This window comes from Diabrotica undecimpunctata, chromosome 2 (assembly GCF_040954645.1).
Source record: "Diabrotica undecimpunctata isolate CICGRU chromosome 2, icDiaUnde3, whole genome shotgun sequence".
Classification (NCBI taxonomy): domain Eukaryota; kingdom Metazoa; phylum Arthropoda; class Insecta; order Coleoptera; family Chrysomelidae; genus Diabrotica; species Diabrotica undecimpunctata.
This window is the reverse complement of record NC_092804.1, coordinates 42,068,255-42,092,626: the sequence shown is the minus strand read 5'-3', so window position 1 is coordinate 42,092,626 and position 24,372 is coordinate 42,068,255. Positions and strand designations below refer to the sequence as shown.

The 24,372-nt window shown below is 32.8% G+C and overlaps 1 protein-coding gene across 1 annotated transcript in view; it reads right to left on the bottom strand.

The window, feature by feature from the left end:
* gem (transcription factor CP2 like gemini) overlaps positions 1-24,372 on the bottom strand; it is a 103,433-nt gene that overhangs the window by 66,032 nt on the left and 13,029 nt on the right. The window contains exon 3 of the mRNA XM_072522725.1: positions 13,567-14,474. Coding sequence (XP_072378826.1) covers positions 13,567-13,840 — 274 coding nt within the window. The 5' untranslated portion in view covers positions 13,841-14,474. The remainder of the gene's footprint in view (positions 1-13,566; positions 14,475-24,372) is intronic.

Genomic DNA, 24,372 nt, shown 5'->3' with positions numbered 1-24,372 from the left:
TAGATTATTTTTAAGAACAGAAGAATAATCCGTTTTGAATATGTCACATTTAACAGGTAGCTTTACTTTAAATTATATTTAGGTAATAATCCAATTATAACCCAGAAGTTAATGCAAAATGATTGATAAATAGGTTAAAGTTCAAATATTAATAATATTTAATGTTATTGTCTACTGGGTGTCCCATTAAAATTATCAAATAAAAAAAATGAAACAACTTACGATTCAATGTTTTAAAATAACTAAAAATAATATTAACTGGAATACTGGAATTCTTTATCCTGTATCTTTTTATAAAAGTACTTGACCTTCCTATCCAGAGTCATTTTGTGATTCTTTTTCGTAGTAATCTTAGTGATCTTGTCTTAGTAACGCATATTTGTTCATTTTATATTATTATAATAGTATAAAGGATATGGGTCAAGGGTACAAAATCGTCATGAAGAAGTTTAAGGTCTATCGTGAGATGCCACGAGACAAAAAACTTGAAACCTGATGCTTTAATGAAGAGTTGGGTGCTCTGAAGACACGAAGTGTGTGTGTGAAACATGTCGGTAGTCTGGAGCCTGTATGGCTTTTGAAACACATGAATAAGCATAAACAATACCTTGTCACAACTTACCAAAAATGGACAGAACTTGATAAATATCGTCTCAGATTATCCGTTATACAGAAAAATAGTGGTAAAAAAAGAAATGATGGTCGACTTGGCGACTTCAGTGCCGCAGGGATCGGCCCTAGAATCCGCGCTGTTGAACCTGGCATATTATAGGGTTATGAGCCAACGATTCGGAGAGAGTATAAGCCCTTTCGTATTTGAAGATGACCTCGCTATGCTCATGGTGGCATGGAACAGGGATCGCCTTATCTTCGGTGCGCAGTCTACATGTGACTAAGTCGCCGAATTGATAAAAATGCATCAACTAGAGCTGACTGCGGGTAAAATCGAGGCCATAACTGTCAAGGGACCACGAAAAATGGACGGAATAACATGCAAATGAACAGGAATGAGAGTGATTTCAAATAAAAGCCCGAGATATTTAGGGGTGACCTGACTCAAAACTGAAGGTGGAAAGGCGTAAATGCAGTGACTCGGAGAAGTGAGACCGCCGCGCTGAGAGGATCGTGCCTAACATCGGAGGGTCTAAAACTGACAGGATGGCCCTTTATTCTGTTATGCAATTGATCGTCCCCTACGTGCCACCGGTATGGCTACGGAAGTTTCAACAAAGTCGTACAAAATACATATAGTCCATTGAAAAGTTACATTAGGGTTGGACTTTTTTAGAGGCCGCATTTTTTTATGTGTGGGGGTGGGGGGTAAGAATCAGCTTAAGTTCAAGTTTGTGGAGTCGCTACGCTTGTCCCCTGGCCGCCATCTTGGAAAAAGGGTGCAAATGATTTTCACGCCGTATCTCGTTAAACTATCAGTAGAAAATTTTATCATACATTATTTTTTGTAACAAATTAAATTGCCTATAACTATATTTCTATTACTTTTAATCGTAAAATGAAAAATGAAAAAATTATAAACAAAAATAACTAAAAATTTTTGAACAAATTTTCCTTTGGGCCTTATAACTTTTTTTCTAGTCATTTTACAATAAAATATGAACTATTGGGATCTTTCCATATTTTGGTCATCCTTCCCATAGTGATCTTAGTTAGATCGTATCTACGTTTTATCTCCTCCTGGAGCGTCCCTGTATTTGTGATCAATGATCCCAGTTCAAAAATGAGTTTACAAATATCCACTATCATGATTTTTGTCTTTGCTATAATATTTAATTTCAGACCAAACATTTTATTATCATTTTCAGCCAACTATATAATCAGGTCATCTTGGCTTTTTGCAAGGAGAGCTGTGTGCCGTCCCCAAAGCGTAAATTATTCGGCCATTTAGTGAAATGCCTTTTCCCATCCTTCAAGCATTCTCCTAATATGTTTCTTCGTAGATACTAAACATTTGTGGAGATATGTAGTATACATCCTTGCCTCACATTTTCTTCTGGGTGAAATTCATTTCCAAGTATGTCAAGCACTTTTACTAATCCCATGGTAAGCTTGTACAACGCAGTTATAAGTGAAACCAGGTGCTTTGGCACGCCCACTTCTTTTAATATCAGTCATAAATGATGTCATTTGTCGAACGCCTTGTGATAATCTATAAAGCAGATGGATAACGAGATATAAAATTCTCTTGACTTCTCGATTATTTGTCATTTATTTAAAAGACGTTCTCGTGTACCTATACCTTTGGCAAACATGGCCTGCTCTTCTGGTATTTCTCTTTGAAGGAAAGTTCTCAGCTTCTCTTTGGTGATTTGTAGCATCACCTCACTGGCATGTGAGATTCGAGAAATAGTTCTATAATTGTCGCACTTCCGAAAGTTGCCTTTTTTGTGTATTGTTGTGATCATAGAGTGCGTTCAATCAGTGAGCCATTGCCTGGAATGCCATATTTGATTGCAGAAGAGATGAAGCAATTTGATTCCGATTTCATTTGTTTCCTTGAGCACTTCTGCTGTTACAATATCTAGGCCTAGTGCCGTATTTAATTTAAGTTTGTTGATTGCCAGTCTTACCTCGATTTCTAGTATATCCGATTCTTCTTTCATTCCTTCTATGTTAAAGTGGATATGTTCCAGATATTGGTCGTCTTTACATAGATCCTGGCAGTATGATCTCCATGTCTCTGCTATATCCTATCTATTTGTTTTCAGAATTTCCTGTGGTCTTCGACAGGCCAAGTTTTTGCTTTAAAGTCCCTTGTTATGTATTGTATTTTTCGAAACAGGTCTATTTGCTGTTTTTTTTATCGTGGCTTTCAATTTACTTGCATATATTGTTGTAATATTGTTGTTAACAGCCTTTCATCTCTATTTTATTTCTTTGTTGAGGTTTCTCAAATTAGTTTTTTTACTGTGTGTATGCACACCAGTTTGAGAAAGAGTCTCATTTATTTGAAATGTGTCATGATATCCAGTGTTTTCTCTTTATACAATTATTTGTCTTTACGTGATTCATTGGTGTTAATAGACAATATTGTTAATAGACAATATCACAGCTTTTGGGCAATATTTTAGAATTTAACTACTTAAAATAATCTGTAAAATAAAGATTACAAAGTTATTTAAATACTAGTGATATTGTTAAAAGTTATAAATTATGCAATATTTAAATGCTATTTTTATCAACGTTTCTAATTTGGGAATAGACCACTCTGATTCTGAATGAATCAAATAGCCTAATGATGCTACACCATAATTAGCAAAAGAAACACATTGAAGTATGATCTATATTCATACTGATTTCACCATCTGATATTGTTCGACCATACCATATGCCATTCGTTTTCTTATTTCAATATGTCCTAGATTTTACATAAACCCAACTCTCTACAATATCATAAATATGTATTATGTCTTGTAACACTTTTGTTTCAAGAGCTCGTCTATTCTATTCCAAAGTCTCTTCCACATTAAGTACAGAGTTTCAAACGAGGAGAGTAGTGTCCGACACCGGTTTTAAATTGCAGCAAAGCATTGTTTTAAATTAATGATTATAGACGAGCAACTTTGAGTCTCTGACTGCTGTAAGTGGCTCACCTTCGCCACCAGGCCGACCACTGGACACCGTTTTGATTTTAGCAGAGTACTGAATCGAAACGTTCACATGAGCCTCTTTTGGTGTTTGTTTTTAGTTTTGTTTTAATAATTTGTTAAATGTTAAGTATGGAAGTTAATGTGTAATGTTTAAGTCGAAAAGTGCGATTTCTATTAGAGTAGCAGATAAAACATGTACTGATATTGTTTCTCCATTATTTTAGAATGCGCGTTTTCACTTTATTTGATGAGTGTTACTACTTTCTATCTATTGTAGGTGTATGTAGCCCTAGTGTATGAAATGTGGTTCAAGAATATGAAAATACGGGAACAATGTCGACACCAAAACCAATATTGAGCATGATAAAAATATTAAATCGCTTGATGAATTTGACAGAGAAGCCATAAAATAATCCACGAATTCTTTTTTCGAAATTAAATATTCACAATAGATAAAGTTCTGACCGTTGTTAATGAAGATCTGGTTATGCCTAATTTCAAAAGAACTAAGTTTTTAAAATTATTGAAAAAAATAAATTTCAAGTTTCAACGTCCTCAGTGAAACAGTATTTTGATGGACAGGGATGAAATTATCATGTGGTGACGTGATAAAGAAATTCTTACAGTCTTAGTTTCAAGAAGTAAATATTTTTAAAAATTATATGATACACCTTAGTACGACCCTGTATACGGTAATATGTATTATGAATGAACTATAGGATCTTCATTCAGGCCCTTAAGGACTAATTAATATGTACTTCAAACTTCAAAGAGTACATAAGAGGCCATTTTTTTGTAAGGTCTTAGAAAAAAACTTGAACTCTCAAGATTTCGGGACTGATTAAAACCGATTTCGGTTTAAATATTAAATTATTTTTTTTCTCCTATAACTATCGTTAGGCACAAGGAAAATAAATATACCCGCCTTTAATAATAAAAAAAAATATGGACTATTTCTTAAAAAAATTTTCAAATCCCGCACTGATGGTTCAAATTTACTGATAATTAATTGATTGAATATATGAAAAAAAAAATTATTTTTAAGATCTTTTACTAAAAAACTTAAATCACATTATCACCTTGTGAAAAATTGTATAAAATTTAGAAAAAAATGTCGAGAGTTTTTTTATCAATGTATATATTTTTGGAAAAACAATACAATAAGTACATAGATTATTTTATGGAGAGTTTATTTCTTGTTATTTATAATTGAAGTTTTTAAAGTGACAATCTTTACAACTCAATCACAATCCGGTCCCCTACTGTCACATATTTGTGTGCTATTATAACAATCTAAAAATTATCATTGTTATTGCCAGCTCCATAGAATTAAGCCATTGTGCGGTACAAATTATAATCAATTTCCTCTCCACCAACAAACTGCACGTCTTGACGTCAATGATTGTGACAATTGCGCGACCTTTTCAATTAGCGACTCTCATGTGCCAACCGACGATTACGATTGGCTAAACTGGAGAATTGGAGAAGACCTTACGAAGTCTGGCGCGCTGTAAGGAAACATTCTTGAAATAACACATAACTTAGCTGTTTATTAAAAAATACCAGGATCGTCTTTACATATCTAGTACCTATAAGTATGTAATATAGTATAATTTTTGTCTGGATAAAATAGTTGCAATCAGTTATTTTTATTACAATAAATAAAGTTATAGAAGTAAACTAATAAACAAAAATATGTAAATTAATACTTTTACGTAAAACTATAAGGAAAAAAGAGATTGGTATTAACAACGTAATAACGTTAAATATTACGAATTATTGATTACAGCAAAATCTCTTGATTTATCACAATTAAACTATTGTTACAAACATGCATTCGACGTAAAACATCCGGAACTTCTCGAAAGTTCCGGATGTATCGACCGGGGGAGAGATCGAGCTGTCAAACAAGCGAAATAGAGGTGGACAACTCAAGAATATTCTAGTACATAATAACTTGTATATATAAGCAGCGCTTTTATGAGTTAAAGGTTAGTTGATAAGATATTATCGTGCTGTAAACTTATAAATAAATATATCTACATAAATTAGAACCGTTCGTTTTATTTAAAAACGGTACACTATTTTTTGTGGAGCTATTTTAAAAGTATCATATACGAAACAAAACCTGATCATCTAGATGAGCTTAAAGCATAATAGTGACAATAACCCGTGAAAGAGCAATTGCGCAATGTCATGTCGGCTTTGTATCCTAGAGTTGGATACTGCCAAATGGAACACGGAAGGCATTTTGAACATCAAATGAAGTTGGTAAGTAATTTTTTATTGTTAATTGTTTTGTTAATTAAAAAGTAAGTATAAGTACCTTCTTTCAATAAATTTGGAACGTGTAAGTATAAAGAACTACACGGTTTAAGCGATTGTATTTTTAATTTAATGGATTATGGGAAGTTGAGAAAATATACAAGGTTAAAATATACCTTTACAATAATTTGAAGTAATGGGACACCCTGTATATTTCTAATTTACTTATATAGATAATTTGCTTTATTAAAAAACTTTTATTAAAAACTTTTTTTGTAAACCTAGTACGAATCTGCCTGCGTTGGTTGTGGGCTGAACTGAGTAGCTCTACTCCTGATGTAGCAGGTCCCAAGCCTGGATAAAAGAGGAGAGATAGAGGAGTAACACCTCTATGAAAACCAGGATTCAGCTTTCCCGGCTGATAGAACCCTGTAAAGCCGGCATATCACAGAAAGGCGCACTTCGCTGGTTCATGTCGACAAATAGAAATAGAAAATAGTTAATAGTGAAAAGAAACGATAACACGATTGGCACCACATGTAAGTGTGAAATTAATAAATATTTACTTTTTGATAACTACTCCAATGTAGTGTGTCAACTCAACATCGAAGGTTTAGTTTAGTTTTGTCCAGTGTTTTAGTGTTGCCGGTAAAAATTTTAATGAGTTGGATAATTTATACAATGATAAATATTCCAACGCAACTTCGTTAGATCACTCCATAGTAAAATTACCACTACACTGATCATATCTGTTACTAGTCGCGTCGGAAGGGTAAGTACGTGCTATACATCAGCTTCCAACTTCCTTTGAATCGTATTGATTTACCGACAAACGACAGGACAGCACGCTTACCGTAAATAGACAGTTTTGCTCTATTCCAGAGATCGTAAACCACAAATATAAATATTGAGGATAAAAACGATATTCCATGTTACATTGGTTTATTTTCTATTTCTCTTGCCGATAAAGATCGACGTTCCACGTTCTGTCAGATCCCAGCTTAAGAGACCCTTGTCTAGAGTAACAGATGAAGACCACAACGGCAATGAAGACGGATGAGAAGAACATTCGAAACTGCGAATTTGGCGGAAGGGGCAATTCAGTTCTTAGTAGAGAATCGTTAACCGAACGATTACCGGTAAAAGTAATCCCCTACTTATGGGTCAACAGCTACACGAAGAACCGACACGTAGGGGGGGGTTCTTCATTACCCTGGAGCTGAGAAATTAACTCCGAAGACGAAAGAGCTAAATTAGTCAACTGCATTTATATGAAAAGCCACAGAATTACTACCACATTAAAGATCCGTAAGGATATCCCCAGGATACCATAAAGAAATGGCCCTCAGTACCGAGCACCTCTTAAGTGGGGAGAGGGTGTTAAAAATCCCCCGTTTCTGGGAGAGGATGCTAAGAGTAATATTCCAAAAGTGAAATGGATCGGTATGTGGAACAAGCAGTAAATATTATTCTACAGACGACACGCCTGAATATAGATGGACACTATATCGATTATTTTAGAGATGACACAACAAGAAACAGAAATGGCGTAGCGATAATAGTAAACAGAGAAATATCTAAAGTAATGATAGAATGTACACCCATATCAGACAGAGTTGCGTTAATGAAGATTAACCCCGGTCCCTCTAATATAAACATCATTCAGGTCTACGTACTGACAATCTACTGAAGAAAAAATAGAAAATTCTCTAAAACTGACTAAAAAACATTGAACTAACTATTATCATAGGCGATTATAGCGCCAAAATAGGACAAGGTACACTCAAGAATTTTGTGGGGAGATAATAGCTGTCAATTCTGCCAAGAGACCGATATGGTTGTAACGAATACATCTTTTAAATTACATCCAAGAAGGTTTTATACATGTACAACACCCGGTGATACCCCAGGAAAAATCATAAGAAACCAAATTGATTTTATCAACATAGACAAAAGGTTTCGAAACTCTATCACCTCAGCAAAAAAATATCCAGGTGCAGATGTCTTCTCGGATCATAATATATTAGTTGCAAATATCAAAATGTTGCAAGATAGATATAATACTACTGAAAGAAAATAACATCAAGGAAAAAGTAAAAACATAGCTAAATAAAAATTTTCCTAAAATAGTTGAAAACACTACTATAAAGCAGCATAGAAGAACGGTGGAACCAAATGAAGACATCCATTACCATACTTTTCCGTGAAAATTTTAAAAGAAAAAAAGAAAAGAATTAAGAATGGATGACAGAGATAAAACACTGCAGATGATGAAATAGTGAAAGAAATTAACAGAAAGAAATGTCAAAGAATACAAAAAGTTTCATAACAATATACTACAGGAAATAAAAAGAGCAAAAGAAGCACGGCTGATGGAGAAATATACAGAAATTGAAACAATACAACGCAAGAATGACGATTTCCACATGCACAAAAAAATTAAGAGGTACATAACACCAGAAAATAACCCAATACAGGCATATTTGTAGACATCGAAGGCCAGATTTTGACTACAATTGAAGATAAATTAAGAAGATGGAAAGAATACATGCAAGAATTATTCGAAGATACAGCAAGAAGACCGACTGAAATAGATAACCCCTACGGCCCAGAAATAGCAAATTAAGAAGTAACTATGATCGCCAGGACCTGATGAAGTGCATGGTGAAATTTTAAAGCTATTAGAGGCCCGCCAAATCACAGCTCTTACTAAGGTATTCAACAACATTATGAGTCTGGTTACTTACCAGAAGACTGGCTACTACCAATATGACGAATACTACATATTACTTGTCCCATGAGGTAGTATTATTATTAATACTACCCCATGGGAAACTAATTGATATTCTAAAAACATTAGAACTCGATAGTAAGAATATGACTAATCACAAACTTATATCTCCAACAAAAAGTAACAGTGCGATTCGAAAATGAACTAGCCGAGATCTTTACAATAGGAGAATAAGTTCGACAGGATTGCATACTGTCACCAGCATTATTTAACATATACCCTGAAAACATCTTTACAGAAGTCTTGGATGAATCAGAAGATGGGATTGCTGTAAACTTATAAACAATATTAGATATGCAGACGATACCGTATTGCTGGCGAATAGTACGCAGGGGCTCCAAAGGATGATGGATGATGGTGTAGAAACATGTTACAAATACGGCCTGAAACTAAAGTTTAAGAAGACAAAAATAATGATCACTAATAAGAACACCAACATAAAAGACCAAATTACAATAAACGATACACCGTAAAAATATGCTATCTGGGCTGCAATATTAAGGATACCTGAGATCAGGTATGAAATAAAAACTCGTATTGAAAAAGCTAGAAGCTCTTTTAACAGTCTTAGAAAGATTCTCTGTAACTTATAATTAGGTATCAATATACGCTTAAGAATTCTTAGATGTTGCATATTTAGTGTCCTTCTCTAAGCTGGAGTCTTACAGAGATGCCATAAAACGGTTATAGGCATTTGAAATGCGGTGCTACCGACATATGAGGGTCTCATATATACACTACACAACTAACATAACTTTTCTAGAGATCTTTGAGAATGAGAGAATGATGATCATTCTCTCTCCTGATGCCGACCAGAATGTATGTTCGATTTTTTAAATTATTTTAAACTGTTTGTCCTTGTTTAGTGTAGTGTTATGTTCAACTTTATGTTTAATTTTATGTGTATGACATTCTGCAATTGTTGGATAGCCCAAAATTGACGAAATGCCCCTGAAGATGCTCTAGGGAGCGAAAGTACTTGGGCAAAATTTAATTAATAAAACTGTGCTCGATATCTGCCTTTATTTTTCAAAGTTCATTTATTCGAGCATTCAACCTTATATCAATTTATTCTAGAGATGCCAAAAAAAGACAAAGAAATTATTAACACCGTAAATAACATAAAATCGGCTTACTTCGGGCTCATTATTCGTAATAGTAAATACCGACTTCTACAGTTAATTCTACAAGGCAAGATTGAGGGCAAGAGAGGCCCTGGACGTAGACGTATGTCCTGGCTGGCCAATCTTAGAAAATGGACTGGTCTAACGTCAATTGATCTTTTTCGAGCTGCTGTAAATAGAATAAGATGGGTCAATATGGTCGCCAGCATCATTAGAAGATACGCACCTTTAGAAGTAGATCACGAATCAAAATTTTAGCAAGTTACCTTACTTTTTGTACACATAGTATATCAAAAAGTCAGGTTAAGACGGTACATGACGCTTATAGTCCCGATTCTAACAAACAGTCTAATAAAGACACGGAAACAAATCCGATTAATCATCTTCATCTATCTAAAAAATAATAATAATTGGAGCTTGTTTGTAAAAACGGAATATGGAGGCGTAGATATAACTATGAACTGCAGAACATAATAACAACGAGCAAAGTTCGATGAAAAAGACATTAATAACATATCCAAATAAAACCTTCTGCAATGGGCATGACATGTAGCCCGGACCAAAAATCAAATATGATAAAATGAATCACAATCGCGCAAGATGATGGATATTATAAAAACAGGAAGGCCATAGCTCAGATGAATAGATTGGGTGACGCAAGATGCTGAGAAGATCGGTGCCTCCAACTGCAAAATATATATTATGTACAAAATAGAATAGTATGATGCAAGAAACTTTAGGTGTATAGCACCAATATGATGAATAGGTGTAAAAAGATGACTTTAAGGAACTGAATTATAAACAAACATTTTCATTAGAGTTCACATACTTTATTAAAATAATCATATGAGCATATACAAGCGTCAATAATAAAAATTGCATATAATCATTTTTTCACCAAAAATTTTTGGGAGAATTATTTTATTTTCTCAGTGCTTTGGTCGTTTTATATAAACTGATAAGAAACCAGATATAAAGTAAACGATATTATTTACATACCAAATCCTTGATGCGATAAGGAGGAATGCACGTATTAGATGAGTCTTTATAATTATATTATCTATTCAAAATTCCGCAGAAATAATTAAATTCAGTGGAAAAAAGAAACAACTGTAAAATTTTAACATTCAAGTAAATAAACACTTCGAATCCTATTTTTACAAGCGAAAATATCAAGAAAACTATTCAGAAGTAGTTAACAATGTATTTCTATTTAATCAAGAAATCTAGAAAAAAAACTATTTAACTATGTATATTGATATGTAGATGGTAGATATGCAATGTGTATCACCATACATTAATGCAACGTTTCATTCCATGAGTCTGACAGGCCGTGAAAACCCGTTATTATATATATATATATATATATATATATATATATATATATATATATATACATACATACATATATATACATATATATATATATATACATATATATATATATATATATATATATATATACATATATATATATATATATATATATATATATATATATATATGTATATATATACATATATATATACATATATATATATACACATATATATATATATATATATATATATATATATATATATATATATATATAAAGGAGTACGACCGTCAATCCAATATAAATTAAGGATCACTCAGAAGAGTGGTGGGTTTTTTCGGTCAAAAGGTGGAGAAAAAAGACAAAGTTGATGGCTACTTCATCTATTTATTGAAGACGTTTCGCTTTCTTAATCAGAAAGCATCATCAATTCATCTAAAAAGAACAATATGAAAAAACCACACAAGCATGGAAAAGTTGTTACATGTGTTACCTTAAAAAGGTATGTAGCAGTCAGTGATAACAAAGTTGTAAAGACACTTAAGTAAATGGACATTATACGATTATGATGTATAAACAATAAATTGAACTAGATAAGTTAACAATTTGTTCAAACTAAGCACAGCAAAAAGAACATGTGGTTTTGTTTTTTTGTTATATAAATGTATAAGTTAAAAAAAAAACATTAAAAAAGAGAGTGAAGAACTAAGAAAAATCAAAGAAGCACTTCCAACAATATAGCAATAGTTATGTTTTAATTTTTACTTTAGGTAGCATTATTGTATTAATTAATATTGAAATTGAATAATTTAATGTATAATGAAATTACCACTCCTGGCTTCTTGAATGCTGCCGGTAAAATGGAGTTCAATTAAGACAACCACGCTATCAACGTAAAAGACAGTCAAAACCTTGAGGTCATTAATTATGACAGAACAGCAAGGTGGTATTTCTACCACGACAAAGCAACACACAACGGCGAATCATCCTACATCAGTACAATGCAAGTGCTCGCACTGAGTAAAAGACAATAGAGTTTTTAAAGCTTCAAAACATCGAATTGTTAAACCATCCACCGTATAGCCCTGACGATTCTTCACATCTTCTTTTAATTCGAAACATTATATATAAAATGCGTGAAAATAAAAAGCATGATTATCACGATAAAATAAATACGGAGATGTTTGTGAAATAGTTGAAAGAAAAACTGCTTTCAAGTTTACATGAACCATCTTTTATAGTTATGGATAATGCCTCAAACCATTGGAAAGGAACCAACAAATGCCTGGACAGTAGATAAAATAAAAGAATGATTAACGAATGAAAATATTTCATTTCCTCAGGATTCTTTCAAGCCGTAATTGCTACAGTTATACAAAAAGAATTAAAAACCAAAAATATTTATAGTAGACGAGATATAAATAGTTTTGGAGATAATGTATTAAGACTGCCCCCGTACCATTGTAAATTCAATCCCATGGAACATATTTAGGGATACTAACTACGATAACTAATTGGACGTAACGGTTACAGTGATGCAGCAGTTTTGGAAATATGGCAAGTAACATTGAATACTGCTACACCTACAATTTAGGAAAAAAGGGTGCGGGAATGTGAAAATTTAATAGAATAATGCTGGATGCAAAATCGCATTGAAGCAATTAACCCAGCCATCATTTACAATTCAAATGAAGATACCGACGACAGTTATTATGAGTATAGATCTAATTCTTGATTGCACTTTAGGGTAATATGTTATGATTTTCTCATTAAGAAAAATTTTGAGTGTTATTGTTACTATTATATCAGTAAATATTTACACTACAATCTAGAAACTAGAATTTGTGATTTTCTTCTATTTTTGCACTAAGAATTGTATATTTCTCTAAATGAATTTAAAATACATTATCAGTTAAAACCGTGTTTGTGCTTGTCTTCGACAGTGCTTCAAATATTGGGAGAATTTGCGATTAACTTGCTCAGCACAGCGGACCGTTTAAGTTAAAGCATTCATCCCTAATTCAAAGTAGTCGCAAATTCGTGAAATATACTATACTTTTATAGTGCACAAAACAATAAATATTGTTTTTAAATGCAGCCACTTCATAAAAACTTCTAAGAATCATATTTATGATATCATCATTAATTAATACCGGAATGTTCAATCAAAAAATATTTACTTCAATATTAATTATATCCGCACAATTTATTTTTTTGTTATCGAAGAAAAAATATATAGTTATAAAAAGTTATATACTTGAACGATAGAAAAACTGTTACACTATTTTTTTTTTTTTTGTTGAGTAGTGTATCAAAAGATAATTATGTTTGAGATGTTGTTCAATTATTTTTCAGATAAAACTCACAATTAAAAGAAAAATACTACAAAATCTCCTTTTTTAGACAATAATAAGTGACTTTCTATAAAATCTGTTACATTAACTAGATATAACTGGTACTAACCTCTATGAATTTGTTTCTTTGCGGTCAACTTTTCACTCATCTGTGGCTGTGTTTTGGCCAATTGTTTGCTTTTTCTCTCTTCTGTTTCTCCATCGTTAGACAGTCTCCTCTTCTTCACAATTCTCTCTTGGTCCTCGATCTTCAAAGAGTTCCATCCGAACAAATCCGTATTATTGTCCATGCTGCATTCACTTGGTAAGTTCCAGGAGTTTTTGGAATTATTCGAATTGTCGTTCAACAGGATGTCCGAGTTTTCATAAAGTTGATAATCCATATCAGTTTAAAAAGTTCTTACTAATATCTTCTACTTTTCTACTCTAATCTTCAGCTAAATTCACTACCAAGAACTCTTCGCGATGTTCTCCTTAAAACATAACGAAGAAGGAATTGTATAATTTCTTAATTCCGGTAGTTTCCCTTTGTCTATGATTTTGCAAAAGGCTGGAGTCAATATCAAGCATTTTTTTCAGTAAAAAACTCGAGTCAATATCCATTTATCACAAACGAACTAAAATGTACCCTATTTTTTAAGGGTATTTTCACGCTGGAAACTGTGTAGTGTTTAATAATATTTGCAGTGAAAAGCCGTTTTGGCGAATCAGGCACGTAACTACACAGAAAATTAACGATTTAAGACATCCAAACACTAACAATGTTTAAAGTATAACTGTCGCTCGGCGACCAAACACTTGAATTACTTAAATTGGTTTAAATTGGCGAACAGAGATCAAGTCAAATTGTAAGATGAATTGATGGATGTGTGGTTCGTTTAAATGAGGCCTTTTTTTCTTTCCCTTTTTTGTATGAAATATCCGCAGATACGGAGAAGCTTAAACGGGTCCGCAGACGAGGGTTTTAGGGCTAACAAAACGTTCGAAGAATGGGAGTACGTCGAATGCATTCAAATTCTGAAACAAAAAAAATTAAAATTACTCAAATAATTCCTGCAGTGTTTAAACAATATTATTTAGTTACTATATTGTGTAGCAGACAACTAAAACATTGTTGTATGTTAAAACAAATTAATTTGCAGCTTAAATATATACTCATGTTGGATGTCTTAAAAATATATGTTCCTCAACAGTCAACCTGATGAAGAATCAATTTAATAAGAGAGCTTATACAGGATGGAACAGCCAATGGAATAAACTCGATGGATGGACACGTCAATTGGTATTTTTAGTTATTTTGCAATAAAAAGTTTTCATATAGGGTGTGTCACGTAACAGCCAACTTTCTTAATTGAAATACAATACCATATATATATTATTCAATTTTTGGATTCTTCAGAATATTCTAGATATATTTCATATACAATGTCCTATACCTATCTCTAACTTTTTCGGAAATATTAATTCAGATTTATTGCAAAAAGTAGTATTAAAAAAAATTATCTGAGTACGGAAATTCGCTACAAAACCTTGAAAAACTAAGAAGTTATACTGTTTATTTCTTGATAATGTAAAAGACAAAAAAAATACATTAATGTGGATGTAGGAAATGTTCAAAATGCTCGAACGTCTTGGCATCATACTCATTTTAAATAGAAATTTCTTCTAACGTTACTCAAAATCTTAGGCGTGACTATCTAATCGCAAGGATTATTTGTCTTCTTAAGTCAGAAGTCGAGGGTTGTGATGAGAAATATATCCTAGATTAATAAATTAAAATAGTGGTTGTAGAGCAGCAATGACAGAACAATAATTAACAACATTAATTAATAAAATTATAAAACACAATAAAATACCAGAAGAATAGAGAACGAGTTAACTAATTTTACTATTCAAAAAAGGAGATAAAAAACAGCCACAAAACTACAGAGGTATGAACTTGTTAAATACTACCCTAAAACTTACAACTCAAATTTTACAAGAACTAATGAATCAGGGATAAGTTTAGCAGATGAACAACAGGGTTTTCGTAGTGGAAGATCATGTACAGATGCAATATTCGTTATAAAGTAAATTGCTGAGAAATCACTAGAGTATAATAGACCAGCATTTCTGTGTTTGATTGACTTGAAGTATTTGACAGAGTCAAAGATATAATTCCTATTCGCTCCGTGCGTGACTGACGCGACACCTACCGCCTTCATCTGACTGTTTTGGACCTACCAATTTTCAGGTTAAACATATGACATATATTTGACATTGTTAAATACAGGCGAAATTGACAATTATTAATAATTAACTTTTTAATTATATTTTTTCAGTTTATGTACAAAATAAATGTAGTATTAAAAACTGGGTTTCTCAAAATTCATCATAATATATCTTTTTAACCCCAAATGGAAAAGAAGGAAAAATCTAGTTCTGGCAAATCAAGTTTTTCACGTGAAAGAGCATATAATTAAACACAGTAATAGTAAAAGGTTTGATATAAAAGCTAAAGTCATCAGGCACTCTGCAGTTAGCTTGAAGCCTTATAAAATATCATTTAAGGTAAATTATTTAAATATTTCCTATTTCAATTGCATAAAAATAAGATTATGTGATATTTACTTTTTCATATTAATAGCACGAATCCATCTTTTTCTTTTCTCTAATTTATATGCAATCTTTGGGAACCTTTAAAAACTACACTTACTATTTTTGCTATTATTAGCACAATTAAATACGCAACATGTATTTGCACACATTTTTGATAAAATTTATGCGTAAAAAGATTCCATGATTCCAATTTTGTCATATTTCGCCGCTACGCACGCTGGCATCGTTTCAAGGTACCCCTACCATGGTCACGCACGGAGCGAATAATAGAGAAGTTTCCCTAAATATTATAAAAACTATTGAAAACATCTACCAAAACAACAAAATGGAAGTCAGAAAAGATGGACAACTTACAGAACCTATAGAGATAGGCAGCGGGATAAGATAGGGGGGACTCATTAGGCAGAGAAGTGAGAGATCATTTACATAAAGCAAATAGACTGGCCGGATGCCTTAATAACAATATATATGGCGAAACAGACACATTAACACTGAGATGAAGTCAAAATTTATAAAGCAAATGTAAGACCAATAATGGCATATGCCTCATAAACAAGACCCGATACAGCCACAACACAAAGGCTACTAGAAGCGGCAGAGATGAGAGTACTGAAGAATTACAGGAAATACGCTGAGAGATCGAATGAGAAGTGAAGATATTAGAAGAAAATGTAAAGTACAGTGTATAAACGAATGGACACTAAATAGAAAAAAAGAATGGAATAACCACGTAAGCAGAATGGGGGAGGCCCGTGTCTCTGAAATCATCATCCTTGAGTGAAAATGAAAAATGAGTAAAAAGAGTATACTAGCCTTACTAGTGAGGTTTCTCCGAAAGGTAACAAAATAGTGGGCATCAAGATCGCCCAGACAAATGCACACTGATCTCCTTGACCGTCATCAGAAATCAAATTCAGATTATACTAACCCAAGAACCTTGGGTGAACCAGAGGCGGGTGAAGGGGCTTTTGTATCGAGAAATTAATATAATATAACAACAACACCGAGAGTTTCTACCTTGATTAAGAACCTTAATTACATATGTGTTTCAGAATTTATGACGAGATACATTATACCAATTCGAGCATAACTTGAGTTCGAGAACAATCTTCTAAAAGTAGTGATAGCCTCATATTATCCTGATAGAGACCACTACCAGATATGTGGCGGATAATAGAGTATTTTCAGGGAAAAGATCAACACTGCTGATAACACTAACTGTGGGAGCAAAGATCTTAAGAGGTGAGCAACTTTTAGAATATATTCTTGAATATAATCTTGTTATACAATTTGTACGGGCACAATTCTATGTTTGTAAGGAGAAATAGACAAGAAGTACTACATATCACACTATTCTTCGTTCACAAATTGTTGAGAGCACGAAATATGCCTCAAACTCATAAAACGGTCGTAAATCATAGGCGATCCTAAGGTGTTTATTCATTAAATAATAATATAATGTTTTAATACTGTTATATATAATATTGATAATATTTTAATACTAATATATTTAGCAAAAAAACAATTAAAACTTTCACGACTAATGTTGGTTATTATATTATATTAATAAAAATAAGAATTTAACCATTAACAATTTTGTAAATAAGAATACCTTATCTCTTTGGATATTTCAATACTAATCTTCGCGTTTAATCACTTTACTAGAAAACCTGGAATTCATATCCGGAGGTACTATTCGTTCCAAGATAATTAAGATGGAATTCCGCAGATTTTTAATAATATAATTATATTCGAAACTTAACTTGAAAGGGTGAAGTTATTACGAACGAAAACAATTTTTTTGTTTAGTACGTTTTTGATCGCATGTAATTTACGGCTCGTCGGTGTTTCAGCGTCTACGGCAGTAATTAGCGTCTCGAATATTTCTTTTGCGAATTATATGCAGTGCGTGAGTGATTTTTTATTCCATATACCTACGAACATATACCTACCTTTCGCTCGTGCTCGTTTTGTTGGATTGTTTGTGATGGCTTCATCATCAAGTTTTACACCGGTACTGTTGCGTACACTCGGTAAGTCTGTCTATTCACCAAGAGAGAGGACTATTGTCCTGAATGTTTATGATGCTCTGGTTTCTCAGAACCCACAAACACTGTTCGCAACATAGTCGAAAGTTGTGCCAACATGACTGGCGTAGGAGAGTCAACTTTATATAGGTTCCTATCAGAAAGAAAAAACACGGTATAGCGAACCCAAACACAAACGAACACTTAAAGAGAGGGAAAAAGCCTATTGAAATTGATGAATTTGCCAAAAATGGTATTCGAAGGAAAATTCATGGATTTTTTTTCAAAAAAGAAATACCAAACCTAAACAAAATTTTACAAGAAGTTAGAGACGACCCGGATTTGCCTCATATCGGAAAAACTAAATTGTGGCAAGTTTTAAAAGAATTAAATTTCCGGTGGGAGAAATCAGACCGAAAATCACTTTTGATTGACCGGGAGGAGAAGATGATGTTGGAGAAGAAATTATCTAAGATTCATACGAAAATTCCGAGCTGAAGAAAGGCCCATCTTCTACCAGGATAAAACGTGGGTAAACTCAGGTCATACTCTAAAAAAAAATTGGTCAGATAAAAATATATTAAGCTCCAGGCAAGCCTTTATGGAAGGTTGGTCTACTGGTATCTCCCCACCTTCTGGTAAAGGCAGTAGATTAATAATTTCTCACATTGGCAGTGAAAAAGGATTTGTTAAGCATGGTTTGTTGGAATTTCATTCCAAAAGCACAAAAGACTATCACGAGGAGATGACAGCTGATTTTTTCGAAGAGTATTTTGAGCAAATGATTGAACACATACCACCAAATTCAATTATAGTATTAGATAATGCACCTTATCATTCACGACTAGTAGAAAGACTTCTAACGAATGCGTGGAAGAAACAGGATATTCTTGACTGGCTGCGGAATAAGTTTCTGCCTTACGAAGATGGAATGGTAAAAGCAGAACTTTTAAAAATTGCCCGGCAACACAAATCTAAGTTCAAGAAATACGTAGTTGACAAAATGGCGGAAAGGCGAAACATCACAGTCTTTAGACTTCCCACCCTACCACTGCGAAATAAATCCAATTGAACTCATTTGGGCACAAATGAAAAGTTATGTGGCTAGAAAAAATACGTCATATAAAATACAAGCTGTACGTGAATTGTTATACGAGCTTTTGTAACATATTACAAAACAAAACTGGAAAGATGCAGTCAGACATGTAATAGAAGAAGAACAAAAAATGTAGGATCTTGATAACATAATTGATGCGACCGTAGAGATTATTAACCTAATTATTAACCCTCAAGACGACTCGGATTCCGAAGTTGATCCTATTTATTTTGAATTTGAATAGTTTTCTAATCGTAATTATATAAGGTAAGTACTTAATAGTAGTTGTAATCGTAAGGTATTAAAGGGGAAAGGCGCAAAATGTCGCCTGTCAAAATGTTCAATGTGTTTTAAATGTATCCATTTTTTTTCAAATCCTGAGAAAACTAAAAAGCATTTTTGAAAAATTTAAAGGCAGAATGAAATATTTTTTAGAATAAATAAAAAGTTTCTTTTGCATGCAATATTTTCAATTAAAAATTATACTATATTTTCTCTTTTATTTTCACCCCTGTTACATAACATATTAAAATAAACATTGTAGAAGTTTCCAGGGACTTTCTGCCCTGAGTAATAATGTAATCTTTCATTCTGCGTTTAAATTTTTCAAAAATATTTATTAGTTTTCTCCGGATTCGAAAATAATGGATACATTTAAAACACATTGGAAATTTTGCCAGGCGACATTTGGCGCCTTTTTCCTTAATTAAATAAATGTATCTTTTACAAATGGCAAGAAACTTTTTATTTTTAAATAAAATAAATAAGTTTTATTAAAAAATACAATTTACATAAGTACAATTTAAAAAATATATTTATTTAGTTCAAATAAATATTTCAGTCATATACTCTACAACACTGGTCGTTCATCTCTAACCATTCAAAATACCCCCGTAATAAGATTATAAGGTATTGTATTCCTTCAGATATAAGGTGGGTTAGTCGAAAACGTCTTAAACCGTCAGTTTTAGATTGGTTTTTACTATTATATCGTATTACCTATCCTCTCTGTATTTCAGTTTTCTAATTAGGGTTAAACTTGTAGTGAGCTATCAATAAATTGTGAACCGGCTATAAGTACATCGAATCTTAATGTTAGTGACGAATTATAGGGCATCGAATGAACCTTGCCTGACATATTCATGAACAATCACAATCGAAGTAAACTCGAACAAACATAAGTCACCACTCAGGAGGAAAGCATTACTCTCTGAACGATGGCCGCAATGATCTAAAAAATATGGAACTACTTGTCTAATCGTTGGATATCACTTTCCATGGAGTGCCTACGATTCGTTAAATGTGCAGGATTACAACTTTATAAACTTGTGTTTAACTTACGTTTTGATTGTTTTATATTTGTAATGGTTGTCCTTGTGTGAAAGTAAAATGAGTTCATTGAATCAAAAAAAATAACTACTCAAATATTTATTTATTACACGGTCCATAACTGGATGGTGTTGTACCTCGGAATATTTGATGGCGACTTATGATTATATTCATTCATTCATTCAGTAAACTCAATAATATCCCTTAAGGTCTAATAATTTATTACATACATATTAAAAGTACCATCACAACACATTACCAACACTCATTAGGCAGCAACTTTAGATAAAAAAATTAATAGATTATCATATTCTACCTAAAAATTTAAATTGGAATTGGAACGAATTCAACCTCAACGTCAGTTTAATGACATCATAGTTGATTCCCAACCGTTTAGAAGATTAATGGATTCTTTAGAAAAAAGGATATTGTGTATTCGTAAAAACGGAGGACATTTTAAACACTTAATCTAATTGAATTTTATTTTATGTTCTTAGTCTTTATTTAATTTTCTTTTGATTTTTTTTTGATTAATAACTTTATCATTACTTTATTCCAGCATCGGTTATTACTTCATAATGTTCAAATCAAAATATTCCGAAAACGGTACACAGTATCGAGTTTTACCAAGAGTACCTTTTTCGTGTAAAATTGAATGATGTTTAGGTTAACTGGAAATTTTGATCAATAATTCTACCATTTAAAAAATTATGCTAAATAATAGTTGATACGAACCTTGTAACTAGCGGCCTCTAAGAGAGTTAGATATAAAAAAAAATCATGGGATGTATCAGCTTCCAAAACATATTATTCGTATAAAATTTCATTAAAATGTTGCCAGTAGTTTCGGCAATATCGTAAAAATGTGTAAAGGTTTTCTCTTCAACGGCCTTTATCTTAAAAACGGATGACGTTACAAAAAATGTTTACTAACCAAACCCCAATTATTTTTCAGTTTTTTACCTATCCTTGAGAAGGTGTTACCTTTAATGGCTCAGTCTGTCTTGCCGCCTCCTGATATGGTGAACGTCAACGTAACGTGCCCTACTCTGTTGTTTACTGTCTCTCAGGTTCTAACTTTTGCTAAACAAACCACGCACTCGATTACCTCTCATACTTTAAAATTCTACAAATACTAAGAATATCTTGTCAAGCACCAACAATTTAGAAGAGTTGCACATACTTTACACTCAGCTATGCTCACTTCTGAATACTCACGACTTCCAACTCTATAAAATATATTTAAATTTGCATGCCTTTTCAAATGAATATACTACGGTCTCCACTTCAAAAGTCAATCTTGACTTAGTTAATGGTTCCACTAAGGTCCTATGTATTAACTGGTCACTACTTGATCAAGACAATTGCTCTTTTCAGACGCCTGAAAAGTATTGGCATATGTTTCACGTATGTATAACCCCTTCCTCTCTGAAACAACTAGACTTCTCCATGTAGGTGGTAGATTAGAATTTGCCCCCACTTCTTTTGATCAGAAACATCCTCTGCTACTACCATCTAATCATTCAGTTATCAAATTAATGATAAAGCAAATGCATGTTAAATTGGGACATGCAGGTTCGTTCGAAATATTGGCTTATCTCTGGACTACGACAAACAAAGAAGACAATACACGACTGTGTGAAATGTTTCCGTTTCATGATACCCAAGGCAACACAACTTATGGCAGATCTAGATCCCAATCGTGTTCTCTCGACAAGACCCTTATAAAAGGTTTCAGTAGATTACGGAGGTTTTTTCATGAACCCATCCTCTCATCTTAGAAAGGCCATTATACAAAGCATACATAGCCTTCTTCATATGTATGACCACCAAATGTGTATATATCGAACTTTTCACAGGCTTAACAGCTGATGCTTTTATTTTCTATTATATGGTCAGACAATGCTACTAATTTCTATGGTGCCCGCAATCAGGTACTTAAGTTAAACGAACTCTTTAAAAGTAAGTTATTCTCCTAAAGGATCAATAATTTTTGCTCTAAAAAACTCTATTCGTTTTAAATTTGGAGTGCCTCATAACCTTTCTCAATTTGGGTTGCATGAGGTAGGGATTAAAGATGTCAAATAGCATTTTTATCGTCTTGTAGGAAATCTTCGTTTTACCTTTGAAGTTTTTTATACAATAATTTGTCAAAATCGAAGCCATTTTAAACTGAAGACCTATCACTCAGCTCTCAGATGACCCAAATGATCTCTCAGTTTTAACGCCCGGACACTTTCTTGTAGGAAAAAGTCTCACAAGTCCACCAGAACCTGATCTCTCAGAAATACCACAGAACCGTCTCTCCCTCTTTCAACATATCTCGAAAATTCATCAAACTTTCTGGAAAAGATACGCGGCGGAATATTTACATATGACCCCCAGTAATAGTAAGTGGAGCATCGCTACTGATCCTTTAAAGACAGGTGATGTTGGACTAATCAAAGATGAAGAGACTCCCCCACTCCTCTGGCCTCTGGCAAAGGTCATCGAATTGCTCCCAGGCAAATATTCTCTTGTTCGAACTGTTACAGCAGTACGTGGCTGTGACGTAGGTATGGGGATTACGAGAGATTATCGACCATATTGTAGCTGTAAACTTTTATTACGGAAGATGAGCCTAATTTAAGATTAAAAAATTTAAAACGAAAAATTAACATTTTGTTTTTGTTGGTGCTGCTAATGGACTACGTTGTTCATCAGGACCACCTCGATGCATAACTTGGAAAAAGAAATTTTCTAAAGAATCTTGATTGAGCCTATGTGTACTGCATATATATTTAATATAAAAACATTTGTCAAGACTTCATAGATAACACCATTTCTCTTTAAAAAATTTGCAAAGTATTTTTACCAAAAGCTTTCATTAAAGTTATTAAACTTATCATTTTGTCAAGATGTTCATTTTTCATGGTCAAATGAATTCCATAAGCACTTTTAGAAGGAATAGTTCCTTGTCGTGTATTACTATTGAATAAATCAAGCCATAAATTTAGATCGGCAATGAAATTACCCAAATTTTCGGCTAACTGTTCATTCCCAGGTTTATGTCTCTTAAGTGCTGTTGCAACAATTAAGACAAAAGCTGAGCAGCGATTCGAGCATTCTGTCTCTGAGATTGTTCACATTCAATGTGTTTTATTAATCTTCTAACACTGATTTACCTCTTGGTCAGTAAGAGCAATTAAAGATTCTAAAGGCTTTTTGACAATGATAGTACCATTCTCTAATTGAAAACCAACATCTAGTAGCCAGTTTCGTATGACTTTTAATAAATGTAGGGCATCTGCAATTTTGATCAGTTTCAGGATGTTTAAAATATGTTTTATCTACACTAACTCCAAGTTCTCTCCACAAACCAATATTTTAAGCACCACAGTCACTAACACAATCAACAACGTTATATGAAATGTTACGAAGTTCTTAATTATTTCTAGTAATATTCCAGCTGTCATTTTTTGGTCAAAATTGATATAAATAGCTTTTTCCAATAAGCAAAATGACCCCTAACCATAACCACCGGCATTTGTTTGTGTGGACCCAAAATTTTATCTTTATTGACGTCCATACTCTCCAACAGATTTTATTTTCACTTCATCAAATTGCAGTACAACTGTATTTTCCATAGTCGTAAAATTTTCTCCAGTTAATTTCATCATTAACAATAGGTCCCTCAAGAGGCCTTCACTAACACTAATCTTGGAAGACCATTTTCTTAAAGATGATAGAGTAGGTAGGGAATACTGTAAAGAATTTTTTAAATATAGGTAAGTTTTTTTATTGTATTACCTCAAAGTAAAACTTCTAGATATTTCTTCTGTAGTCCAACAAACTCTCTTCTTTTCAGAGAAAAGTGCAATTTGGT